At 33.4% G+C, this 14,116-nt stretch overlaps 1 protein-coding gene across 1 annotated transcript; it reads right to left on the bottom strand.

Annotated features, from left to right (window-relative positions):
* Positions 1 to 4: 4 nt before the first annotated feature.
* On the bottom strand, positions 5 to 10,703 carry LOC126846270 (uncharacterized). Its single transcript, XM_050585558.1, has 17 exons — positions 10,312 to 10,703; positions 8,404 to 8,610; positions 7,973 to 8,191; positions 7,079 to 7,262; positions 6,163 to 7,009; positions 5,894 to 6,081; positions 5,698 to 5,819; positions 5,458 to 5,625; positions 5,154 to 5,310; positions 4,738 to 4,918; positions 4,572 to 4,617; positions 2,254 to 2,475; positions 1,791 to 2,172; positions 1,598 to 1,710; positions 1,368 to 1,535; positions 526 to 682; positions 5 to 210 (listed from the first exon to the last, which is right to left on the bottom strand). The coding sequence occupies exons 2-17, from the start codon at positions 8,407 to 8,409 to the stop codon at positions 20 to 22; spliced, it is 3,351 nt and encodes a 1,116-aa protein (XP_050441515.1). The 5' UTR covers positions 8,410 to 8,610; positions 10,312 to 10,703; the 3' UTR covers positions 5 to 19.
* Positions 10,704 to 14,116: the final 3,413 nt, after the last annotated feature.

Here is a 14,116-nt window from a genome sequence, read left to right as displayed (position 1 = left end):
AGAATAAACTAAAAATATACTAGTGTAGTAAATCTTCATTGATGAAATCCAGATACTTGGAAACATCTACGAACACGACATAATGACTTGTATCGCACACAGGAAGACCTTCTTTTGCCACGGTTATGGACACGACCCCTCGAAGAAACCATCTATTGTTCTTGAAGAACACCATGCCACCGCCACTATCGCCGTTACACACACTTGTGCCTATAGACACCATTAATACAAAATTAAAAGACTTTCTTATTATTAAAACAGTTTCAAAATGAATGCATCCATTTTGCGTGGTATACACATTACACACTATGGTTTAAATAATTAGGAATAAGGCTAATAGCTTAAATGTTAGCTACTGTTCTCTGAAAACTAAAATACTAAAAATATTTTATATTTGGTGTTATTATAGTATAATATACTTAAAATGAGAGGAAAATCTATTTTATGTGAATAGGCACCCACTTACCAATTAATAATAACTAACTTATTTTATTACATTATATTTAAAACAATAATATAACTAACCATTTCTAAATCCAGCGCAAAATGTTTTGGCTGATGTGAATTTGGAAAAAAAATCTGGATAGCTCCAGAGACAAGTTTGATGAGAAACCACGGGCATTTTCGCCATCATCAGCTCCTCGGTTGGCGCATGGTTCTGATCAAAACCCCAACCAACCACCTAGTATGGAACATTTTGATTTATAATTTACAGCATATTATAGTCAGCATACTTAATATTCCCTTAAACATCTCAGTTATAGTGGTTTAACGTGTTACCGATCAAACGGGTATTTTTAAAAAATAATTAAAATTTGTAAAAATATAATTTCTAATATAAACATAATATATATATTACTAACTTCATTCTAGTTTATAGTCCTATTATGTGCGAAAAAATAAAGCTAATCCCCAAGCGCCTAAAGAAAATACATTAAATTACAGATATTAATGATATTATCAATGATATAATTGATATAATCTAAAAATAGAACGTTTCATAATTAAGTAATCCGCCATAGAGTTATAGTAAGTTCTCCATTTCGTTTCATATCAAAAACAATACGAATTATTAAACATTTAAATAAAAAAGAAGTTAGTCAAGATGGGAACAAATGCATTTAATACATGTTATAACAACTTGTAAATTCATCACAGTATTTGGCGTGATATGTATATATTACGGCTTAATTTTTCTAATTTCTTTGATAGTTGTAGGTAGAATAAATGTATGTTGTTACAAAAAAAATTCACAAGGTAGTCATAGATTAAGTCACCACCCTAATGAACATTTACAGTATTAAAATTGTTAGACGACAATTATTACCCATTACATTCAAAACGAAAACTTTGAACTATTAAATTACCGTCCCTTCTTTTCCTACGATGTCGTCCAAACTATTTGATTCTTTCTCCCACAAGCACACCGGCTTAACGTAATCGGTGATCTCCACTTCGGAGGACAACGTCAATATGGCAATATCTCCAAAGTAGTTGCTATTGTTATAATACGGGAACACGTTTATGCGGGTAACCTGCGGGAAAAATAAAAATAGAACAAAAATCAAAACGAAAATTCACAACTAAAACCATTGACCTGTTTAGTCTGGACTCCTTCGTCGCTGTACTGCCACTGGTGATGTTTCCCGAGGTAGATCACAATTTTGCTGGAGTTGTAAACGACATCCGACTGTCGAACACAATGAGCAGCTGTAAATAAAATATAGTATTCTAAACAACGTCATTGACCAAAATAATATGCGATATCTAAACGCATTTTTATTACATACCTGTTATCACTTTCGTTTTGGACACTAAAGAACCTCCACAGTTGTAGCTCAACTTGATGCCATTGATCAGGTATAGAGCTACGTGCCACGGCCATTGACCACGATGTGTTGTTTGTCCGCTGGTTATCAACGGTACAGCTGTAAGTTTGACTTCACCACACACACTGGACTTGGTCGTCGTTGGCGATGGCGTGATTGATGTATTTTCTGAGCAAATCGTGCGGCCGTTTAATCGGATCAGCCGCACCCTGGGACACCCTATTGTCGGATTGAACTTGACCATAATCCGAGATTCCACCGGCAGACCGGGCTTTAAGTTTTTGTCCAAATTTACCACGATGTACTTAATGTTGTCTTTCGAAGAAGTCTCGCCAGTCCACGACTGCAACAAAAAAAAAAAAGCATACAACAAAATATTACATCAACACGCGATCAGCTAACGTTAAAGAAGTATACAACTTACCACCATCAGATCTGAAGGCCGATCCAACTCTATTTCTAGTAGAATTCCCGAGACGAATTTGTCGGTGTTGAGATATATGTCGCCGTACCATCGGTTATTTTCTGGTCCGGAACCTTCGTATTCAAATACTTCTGGACAAGGAGATGGTGGGTGTGGAGCAGATCGAGAAGTGCTTCTTACTATCCAAGTCAGCCACAATACCAACGACACGATGCATGTCCGCTGAAAAACAGAACTTAAACTATAAATTACTAAACTTGTACCGAATTTATATGTGTGTTCATACCATCATTGCTATTAAAGGATCTCAGAGTTCAATGTAACATAATATTATGTAAACCACATAATACACTTATAAAATTGACGTGTTCACATTGTTGATTTGCTCTATAGCGCTGACGCGTAAGTACCACATACAAAGTCCCTTGGACATCATTGGATGCCATAGTGTTTAGCAGAACCTGAATATTACAAATCAAGTGTAGACATAATAATCTCTAAGGCCAAACCATGGAATTTGTTAATTTTTTTAGGTGAAAATGGATGTGTTAAAAAATGAATATATGTATAAATTATACTTTCTTGTGGCTAAATGTGATTATTGGATCACGATTACGTCATAAGTTATAATCATATTAAATAATAACAGTCATATTAATATGAGCAAGAAATTTGAAAAATAGAAAATACCCAAAAAATGATCAGATTAGTCAATTCTGTTAACCTTACAATCAACGTTTATTTTGTTGAATTTAAATCGATGAGTCAAATGGTTAATTATTAAATTTATTGCAATTTCCTAAGTAAAGCTGATGTTTTTTAAATTTCTATCCTGAAAACTTGTTATTTTAAAATTATCAAGTTTGGCTTGGACAAACTTAAAGCGATGTACATGAAAGAGGAGACTTTTTAGAATTGATAAATCACAATCAAATGTACAATTTTGAACGTGTGAGTACAACTAAGCAAAAAATAATCTGAAAATAGTTTGTAAACAACAAAAATGGTCAGGAAGCTCAGGTTTATTGCAAATAACAGTTTTTTATGCACTATTTTTACAGTATACTATACACACATTCAATTACAGAATCCAAGTGGTTCGTTCAAATGAAAATTATAAGCTTTTTTAACTATAAATCAAAATCCACAAACAACCGTAAAACGGCTATGTACAACAATTTAAAAAAAACAAAAAAAAAACAATTAACAAGCTAGATACAACAACATAAAAATAACTACCTATGTACACTAAGCACTCCACGACACATACTAAGGTCGTCACAGCTGGTGCGTAGATTGATCATTAGACGAACATAATAATGTGTACAGCCAAAGCATACAAATGTCTTAAAGTCAACAGTGGGGTACATCGTTATAGCTTAAATGGGCGAATAGTGTTGATCGCGTATTTTACATTAAACATATGGCGAAATACCACAACGACGAGTCGACACTGTCAAACCGGTCGCTTGTTCTGTATTCAGAACAGTTTATCCGTATATTATAGGTACATGTACCATTTCCCTCAAAAAAAAAAAAAAATCCCCACCATCGTAGTTGTTTAAAACGTTTCTATGATAATAAAAAAAATATTTACCATTGCCACAAAACTACAAAATCGTTTGGGCACTAATCACCTAAAATAACTGAATAGAGTAGTCATAGCGAATAACATATAAAATCATTTAAGAGATTCAATATAAAGTTATTAACTATTGACTTATTGAATGATCGTATCTACAGAAATTACAGAATATTATACTGTTTGACCTTATAAATTGTTAACCGTCCATCTTCATCATAAGAAAATATTAGAATATCATACATACGATAGAAACTAATGTTTTAAGTCCTTGCCATATTGTATCATTGCATAACTTTTTTTGTATTGTATTAATACATATTCTTTTAGATTTCAATCTACTGCCACGATTTGCTATTTTAAAATCAAACGTTTTGCAGCTTCAACAAAAGTAAGTATTCTTAAAACCCCATCTATTGTGTTGTTACCTATTAACGTTCTTCATTAAATGTCAACATGTTTGGTTTTTACGTTCATATAATAAAAAATATTTGCAATATAATATAAATCGTGTTATTGCCATTTGATATGTAAATAACTTTTTATCTCGCTGTCGAATTTTATCTTTAGTAAATAGTTTGAAAGTATACACTCAAATTTTAGTAGTAGGCGTTTTGAAAACATAACGTCATGTATAGTTCAGTAAAAAATTATGATTTTATTTTCATAATCGTTGTTTAATAATAATAATAAAATATAAATTGTGTGTTATGTTTTATAATAGTAATAAAATAACCCAACGCTGAATGCACATCATCAGGTTGTAAGTATTCAAATTTGTTCTACAATATACATATATTATACATCATAAAATTGAGTCTTAATACATATGTTTAGTAAGTAGGTGTAACCATGTATAGTATGCAGTTAAAACCGCAAAATTCGGTTTATCGTCTTATCGCATATTCTTCTTGATAAAATCCAAATACTTGGACACGTCCGTGAATACTACATAGTGTTTCGTGTCACATACCCGCAGACCTTCTTTGGCTACCGTTATGGAGACAATCCCTCGTAGGAACCACCTGTTATTTTTGGCAAACACCATGCCACCACCGCTATCGCCGTTGCACACACTCGTACCTGGACAAGAGTAAATTCATAATTATTGTGCACAGATACTAATCTTATACCTAATCCAAACGGTATCCAAAAAAAATGATGATTCCACACAGGAGAGCATATTTTTAAAGTTATTCCATTACATATTTTGTTTACAGTACTTGACGCCGTTTATTTACCCTTGTAGCATAGCGGTTGAAATACGCACTATTTTATTTATCACATTTGACCAGAATACTTATAAACCATTACCAACCGTTTCTAAATCCTGCGCAAAATGTTTTGTCCGACGTGAATTCCGAATAGAATTGCGGATAACTCCAGAGACACGTTTGATGGGAAACCACGGGCATCTTGGCCATCTTCAGTTCTTCGGTCGGAGAATCGTTTTCGTCATATCCCCAACCAACAACCTGGAGGAGTAAGAAATAAATAGACTCATCGTTCACCAATCGACATGAAAATTCGCGATAATTTAGAAAACAACTGTATTTCTATACAGTTATTTTCTAAATTATCGTGAATTGAATTCAATAAATACAGGATTTGCTGTCAATTACCGTTCCTTCTTTTCCTACAATATCATCCAGCTCGTTGGATTTTTCGTCCCACATACACACGGGAGTCACGTAATTAGTGAGCTCCACTTCGGAGGACAACGTCAACACGGCGATGTCTCCCAAATAGTTGCTGCTGTTGTACGACGGGAAGACATTTATACGGGTAACCTGCGTATCATAAGAAAAAAAAACAACCATTTATTGTACAAATTACACCAAAGACTGCACTCGAAAGCCTACCTGTTTTGTCTGCACTCCCAGCTCGTCACTATACTGCAGCTGATGGTACTTACCCAAATAGACGACTATTTTACTGGAATTGTAAACCGCGTCATTTTGCTTTGACGTCACACAGTGAGCGGCTGTTGTAAAGTAAATAAACAGCTATAATAACATACATTGTCCGGAGTCAAATATAAGAGTTTTGAACACAGACCTGTGATGACTTTGTTTCTGGACACTAGAGATCCCCCACAGTTATAGCTTAGATTGATGCCTTCGATTAAATAGAGCGCCACGTGCCAGGGCCATTGGCCACGGTGAGTCGACTGGCCGTTGGTCACCAATGGCACGGCGAGTTTAACTTCACCACAAGTACTTCCGGACACTTGTTGCGAATTTGTGCTGTAAAAAAAAATATGCGATTTTCCCGTTTAGAAAACGCTGTCTACTTAAAAATGCTGATGAGATAAGACTGTAATTTACGTGCTGTACGACGAATCTTGGTTCTGATTTTTGTTCGGTTTTTGATTCGACGACGACGTTTGTTGTTCAGAAGGTCTGTTGTTGTTGTTGTTGTTGTTGTTGGAGTTCTGTGGCCTAGACTGGCCGGAACCACTGTCTGTGGCCACCGGGCGACTACTAGAACTACTGGAACTCGGTCGATTCGCATTTAGCTCCGGTCTATTCTGGTTGGTTCCCGGTCTATTATTTTGATTGGTGTCCGGTCGGTTGTTGTTTAAAGCTGGCCTATTGTTGTTCAAGTTTTGTTCTTGCGTGTTATCGTTGTTGTTTATCACAGTTATGATTACCGTTTTGTTATTGGACGGGTTGCTGAGTATTTCGTCGATGACTCCGGATATTTGATCTTTGTTGTTAGAATCCGTGCTGGCCTGTAAGGATACCGTGTTGGGTTTGTTGTTAAGGTTATTGCCGCTATCAAATGGGGGCCGAATGGTTGGTTTTAACGTTGTAGTCACTGTTACTTTATTGTTGTTGTTGTTGTTGTTGTTATACACTGGTCGATTGTCGTTGTCGTTGTTATAGTTATTTGACGGTTGGTCAATACCATAAGGCGGTTGTGTGATCGGCTTGTAGGTTTCTTTGTTGTTGTTGTACACTGGACGTTTGTCACTGCTGCTTCCAGTACTACCCGAAGAATATTCTTTGTTGTTGTTGGTGTTACTATTTTGATTGTTATTATTATTGTTATAGTTTGGGGAAAACTCGTCAATTTGTTCGGTGGGGCTTTCACCAAACTCTGGATCGGGTCTCTTCGTGTTCTGAGGTCTTTGAGGTTTGGTCGTCAAATCGTAATCAGAATTGTAATCTGCTAATTAAAAGTACATAGATCATCTGTAATACCGTTTTGGGAATGTATAGGAAAAATTTAGTGTCTTACGAGTATCTTCGGGGCAAATCTTACGGCCGTTCAATCGGATCACTCGCAGTCTAGGACTGCCGGTGGTCCGGTTGAACTTGACCATGATCCTTGAAAGTACCGGAGGGCCAGGTCTGAGTTTTTGGTTCAAATTCAATATGGTAAACTTCACGTTATCATTGGAAGAGGTTTCGCCCATCCATGACTGTAATGATACACACGAAATTACAACTAGAACCGATTTGGTTTTAGTTTTAACATATTAAACAACACAAATAAGAAGATGTATACAAATTAAATACTAAAACCCTGTAATTGATAATACATTTAAGTGATCTTACACAACATAATAATATGGTCGATTAAATGGAATTAGGCTTTGAAGTGACGACTAAAGTAATCACATCAGTGTAACATATTGTATACGATATGCTTTGTAAAATGCAGAAGCTACAAATGCCAAAATATATGTGTAGAAAAGGAAACCCACTCTACTATATTTAATGGAACTAGCAATAATAAATATCCGATTAAGTAAATATTGGACGTCATATCGAATTTGAATACTGTAAAAACACTTAGGAAATCTGTTTTTAAATCCTTCGTTAGCGAAATTTAAATAATTTTCATACGGAAGTATTTTCCAATTCTACTGGTATCGAACAGATTCAATAAAAACAATTTACAACACAAGTTTTCTGCAGCCTGCGGGACGATAATTATATATTGTTGGCCACTAATCCTATACATGTAACGCGCGCTATATGTAGGTCGTTAAAAAAATAATAATTATAGCGACCAACATTAAAGGCAATTATCTCTCCACCGCGCACAGTTTGGTATAAAAACGTACAATTTATAAGCGAAACACACAAAACGCCTAAGTGTATACGCATTTAACGTTATTGAACTTACTACCATCAAATCTGAAGGCCGATCCAACTCGATGTCCAGCCGGATGCCCACGAGACTCTCGTCGGTCCTGAGGGATATTTCACCATACCATCGGTTGTTTTCTGGCTCGGTACCTTCGTAGGCGAATATGTCTGGGCAAGGAGAAGGCGGGTGCACCGCTGACCGTGATGAACGCACTGCTAGGGACAGCCACAATACCGTCGTGATAATGCATATTCGCTAAAACCCCAACACAATGTTGACTTGAACTATTTCGTTAGGTTGGATCGTTTCATCACTGCATTGGCGTAACTAGAGAAGGGGCTAAGGAAGTGCAAACCGTTTCAAAACTCTGAAAGCTGTGACTGATTGGTTGCTGACGTTTTTTTTTTTTTGACTTGAACGAGTTTGAACTTCCTCAGCCCCCTCTAGTTACGGCAAAACTTTCTTACCATCATAATAGTTAGGTTGAACGAACGAACCCCGCTGACTCGGGGCTTAAGACGCAATCCACGCACCAAACTTGTTTTGGTAAGGTAAAACGATAATCAACACTGACCAGTCGACACTAAATGACACAAAGCCGTTGTCGAGCAGACACAACTAGACATTTCCAATTGGCCCGAGATCGGATACTTGTGAGAATACCAATCGAAAAACTACAACAAAGCGGAACGATTAAATATATATTATATATATTTTGGAAAAAACCCAAAATAGTGGAATAATTTACGCGATAGAAAATAAATTTAATAATAAACTCCAAGGACAACAACTGGTCACAGCGTAAAAGGAAACACGCACTAAACAGAGTTCACCTGCTAATATTCTATAACATAAGTATAACGGAATTGTTATTTTAGAAACGTTTAACAAATCACCACGATCTTCTCAAAGATAACGTTGTTTCTCAGTATAATTACAGCACTACCTATGTCAAATGTTGGCACACAAATATTCATAGCATTAGCATGAACGACTCATTTTAAGAATGCGTCAAATTAACATGTTTTGTCTTTGTACCGACAAACGAGTAAAACGTAAGACCGCAAACTTGCTTCTTCTACATTATACGACGAATTAGTTGATTTTTATGCTGACTAATAACTATTTAAATCCATTTATCGGGCCATAGTAAGGTCGGCGTAATATGACTGTAAGAATTATTAAGACTGAATGATAAAATCACTATTAAAAAAAAAAACGCTTCGATGCTAATCTATAGTAAGTATACTAATCAATTATGTTACTGCTATATAAATAGTACACTATATATTTGTGTTAAGCCCAATGAGTGTTGATATTAAAATAAGTTACACTAATTTAATAAAGGTGAATTTATTTTTAGTATTTTTCTAGACATTTTAATAGCTATGAAGATGGTACATTTAGGCCCCTAAGAAAAGCGCGGTTAACAACCGCGCTTGACAGCTTGGTCAGTTTAACATGTCTTGTCCGTTTCCGTACGTTTAGGGTAAGACGAAACTTTTTATTGTAAACGTACCTAACCTCCCAAATTTAAATACTTATCGAGAAAAACGTCCAGATCAAGTCTGCTGCTTGTCAGATAACAAATATTTAGTGACATACACTATTCTTGTGTGAATAATCGCCCCTTTCCTAAGCTTTGATAAAACCTGTCGTCTTACCGACGTTGACCTTAAGATGTGTTTGACAAATGAACATATATTTACGTGCAACAGTATTTTCTATTTTTAACTGTTTCAACCATATTTTTAGTGTCCTCTCTATGGCTTATAAATCTATATATCTTACTGTATTGTTTTCATGCTATTCTAATAGGCCCCGATAATTATCCTAAAGTATTTCATTCCTAAAACCGTAAACACAAATATAATGGCGTACAGACTAATGATGGACATTGTATATTAAAGATGGATAATTTTTTATACATAATATTATGTTTTAATAATATATAGCTGGTTACGTAGGGCATCAATGGATGGTTTATCATGCACCTTAAACTTAGGACTTTAGACTAGCACAAGCAAATTTATTATGTAACACAAAATAAAAATAGTTTTACGCGGTTTCTCCTCAAAACGACAAATTTAATTTATAGAACGATTTTTAATTATCGATTTGATTAAATTAAAACAAAATTATTATTACAAAATTATTATTTTTAAATAGAGCAGTTTTCCCTTTATACTTGTGAATGTATGTATTTTTTTTTTAAACTTTTTTCTAGCGGCTCAAACATGGGCTATTATTTATTTTCCACATTTTTGCAAAAAACAACTTTTCAATTTCTCCAATATATCGCTATATTCCCAAGAGAACGAGATAACCAATAGTTATATTTTATAAACGACTTTTATGACAAAACAATGACTTACCAACAATGATCTTGTAGAAAATATTTAGCTCGTTTGTGGATACTATTTTAAAATCGACAAATTATCAACACGGTTGTACACAAATGGTAAAAACAAACTAAACAATTATAAAAAAATATCATACACGACGAACGAATATTTAATTGAAATAACGATAAGCGCACGGTCAGTGAAATTAATTCAAACACAACATACTATAATAACAAATATTTTACATCAACAAACTAGTACTTCGCACTCTCCAACGTGCACTGAGGTCTCAACGAGTGTTAAGTAAAATAATAATTGGACACTAGGTGGGCTATTAACATCTATATAGCTGCACCGCTACACCTACTACTACTGCTACTATTCAGGTATATCAGACTGGTATCATTCCCCAAGAAATCACCTCCTCCACCACCGACCGTCTACTTACTTACTGTTGTTGTTGTTGTTTTTTCCACGCGCATAACAATCATAATAAAACTATAACGACCATCATCATCAAAGCATGTGTATAATAATAATAATAGTTTTTAACATTATCACGAAACCGGTCGACCGAAAACCGGTTTTTCCACTGATAACAACGTCTGAGCGAGTGAATATTATGTCGGAAACTCCAACACGGGAAAATGCTTGTTCTTCGGTAATAAGTTTATCAAGTTTCTAGTGAGTAGGTATACAAAATAAAAAACAAGCTTTTTCTAACGTAAAGCTTATGTTTATTTTTTTCAGTAACACGGTTCGTGAAATAATATGATAATGTGGTAGGAACTAGAAAGTGCTAGAAATTGGCGGTGGTCGCAAGGGGGGGGCAAGCAGGCTCCAGACACTGATAAAAATCACGGGGTTGATACTTATCACACAAATGCGGTGGCCATCTTTTTATATCTACACCACTATATCTATACATTATTATTATTATTAGTTGTGCATAGATGTAACAACATATTATTATAATACATTAATTAAATTTTACAAAATGGCCGTCACTTTTTGGCTTACATTGAAAGTGATCCATCTGCTTCATCTATTCTGCATGCACCATAATAGGGGATGACGAGGGGAACACGTCGCCTGCAAGAATACAAGTTTATATGAAGTTTAATTATTTTCATGTTTATTTATGTACTTAATATTTCAAGTACATTCAAATTGAATTATTGATCATGATATATTTACACGATTGCCTCGACCCAATATCCACTAAAATGTTTGCGTACATACAATTGACAATATTATTTGGCGTACTTTAAAACTATACAAATATTTATAACGTTTAGGAAAAAAAAAAGTTATATTTTATGAAAGTTTTAGAAAAATTATTGAAATTGTATGTTTGCGATCAAAATAGACTTAAACATTATATGATATAGGTATGTACACACATTTTGAAAAAAATATAATATCATTCGCATTGTAGAAAAAATAATTAAATTATTTTGAAATATAAAAAAAACAGATTAAATATTAAAAACAATCTTAGGGGCATACCCCAATCCACAAATCGCTTCAAATCCAAATTTCGACAGCCTCCCCATTTCAGTTTTTTTTTTTTTTGACCGAGAAAATAAAATCAGTCGTTCCCCCAATCGTCTTAACGTTAAACGGACTAAAGTAATTTAATCCAAATCCTAACCGTTGTCTTAAAATAGATTACTTATTAACTTTTATTGCTAATGAATTTTGCACATTTCTAACTTAACGCAGCGTCCTATGTTTTATATATCTTGTTTTTTTTTAACATTATTACTTTTTATTTTACGATTTGGTCACAATAACAAATGCAAAACTTGAATTAAAATTGCCTTATTTATGATCAGTAATTAATTACCACTTGTAGGTAACATTAGATATTATTATTTTGACAGTGTTGCAATTAGAGGGAGGGTTAACCTCCTTAGATAATCTAAGAAACCCTTCTAAATTATGAATCTAATTTTTTTTTTACATTTTTAACAAAAGTTTATATTAAAACGTACTTTTTAGCCTCCTTATTTTTTATCGTTACTTTATTTTCATTAGGTTATATGCAATTGAAAAAAATACTATTCAAGTTTAAGAAAAATTCTAGATGTCAAAGTCAATTGGGGTATTATGTGGTTTAGCACTCCTCCGCTGAGATTATTTCCTACTTTCACTACTAGATATTATTTTGGTAAAAGACAAATACAGAATTTTAATATTATTACACATAACGTCTAGTCGGTCACACGGTTCAATAGCCAACGGAAGAATATTTTGATTTTTGTATCTTAAATATTATTGCTTTGCTTCGATACAAAAAATAGCGCGCCATAAGTTATTTTAGATACAGTTCTTGTTAAGGACTTTAAATTTTTTTTTCTGTTTATATTGGAATGTCTAATACTTCCGCCTGTGTACATTATAAAATATACGTTTTTGTTTTAAAATGTTCGTTAAATGAAATATGATTATACTCAACGTGTTTAAGAAATGCAAATTTTAATACCGATTCAGGAAGGGCCTCCGACCTTGATTTCATAAACACACCCAACGCATGCCAATATTGTAAAAATATTATAATATTATGACATAATAATATGTTACTATGTACGTAGAAATAACAATGTTATTCAATCATTATTTTCAAACGATTTTGACGTATTAAATAAAAATGTTGAAGTAACTGTCCAAGCCATAAAAATAAGTTTGAAAATAATATATAGTAAACAAATTGCATTTCCAGAAAACAATAGATCTCATGAGGGACCTTTACAAAGGAAATTTCTTAAAAAATGTAGATCATACTAAAATATGGTCAGCGACTCTCATAAATGGATTTATTTCCCTTTCTTGCTGATTGCAATACAACTGAACCCGTTCAGTTTGTATAACATGTTGAACAAAATTAATCACCGAAATTGATAAGGGCATACAAATTATGTTTCTAATTAATAATGAAACATATTGGAATACCTACTAGGTAGACCCTCGAATTTAATCATTCGGTGATATGATTTGTGATATTTGCATAGTTATTGTAAAGTTAAACGGGTTATCGACACCACGTCAATGCAATAAAATATACGCTTTATAATATTTTAACAGATTGTAGTTTTAAAACAACATGTTTGTTATCAGCTATATATATATATATTGCACAATTTTTAATTAATGACGAATGAGCGCTCTACGGTATTCCCTGCTAAAAAAATTTGTTCTAGATTTTTTTCTAAGAAGTATAATTAGACTTTAGTTATAAATTACCTACTGCGTCTTTGCTTGGCGAGGGAATTTGGCCAGCGTTATCAACAAATATTATACCAGAAAAATACAGAAAATGAGCGTAAATTTGTTGAGTTAACCATAAATGGCATATTGTGTATAATATAATAACATGTTTGTAATAAACAGTTTTATATTTTTAGGTTGTAAGCCTTTGTGTAGGTAGACATATAAATTATGTAGTAATATCAATATATTATTCTATAAAAAGTTTCTATGAAAATTTCATTTTACTCAATTTTAAAGCTTTCGAAAATATTCCATGTTCTCTTTAATTACTGAATATTAAACTCTTATACCTATCCTTTAAGAAATATGAATAACAAGCTACAATAGGAAGTACACTGTATAGTTTAATCTACACTCGTTTCAGAATTTTTGAACTACCTTTAAATTTGAATATAATATTGTTTGTGCAAACATACACAAGACGCCAGTTAATATACACTATCTAGAAGCTATGATCAAAGTGTAATTTTCCTTTTTTTTTTCAACAAAAAATGTTTGACTACAAGTTTTTGGGAAAATTATATAATTGGTAGTTACAGTCACATTCTAGACATGACATTAT

This window comes from Adelges cooleyi, unplaced genomic scaffold, assembly GCF_023614345.1.
Source record: "Adelges cooleyi isolate 19-005CV unplaced genomic scaffold, UGA_ACOO_1.1 ACOO_flye_CR_arks_rails_tigmint_CR_PRNA_9, whole genome shotgun sequence".
NCBI classification, from domain to species: domain Eukaryota; kingdom Metazoa; phylum Arthropoda; class Insecta; order Hemiptera; family Adelgidae; genus Adelges; species Adelges cooleyi.
Note: the sequence above shows the minus strand (reverse complement) of the source record. Positions and strands in the feature narration are given on the sequence as shown.

Excerpts from the sequence above, each read along its gene's own strand:
- LOC126846270 (XM_050585558.1), bottom strand. Across the intron at positions 2,476-4,571 it reads TGATGTGCATTCAGCGTTGG|CGGACATGCATCGTGTCGTT; the intron begins GTTATTTTATTA and ends TCTGTTTTTCAG. Across the intron at positions 211-525 it reads TTGCGCTGGATTTAGAAATG|GCACAAGTGTGTGTAACGGC; the intron begins GTTAGTTATATT and ends TGGTGTCTATAG.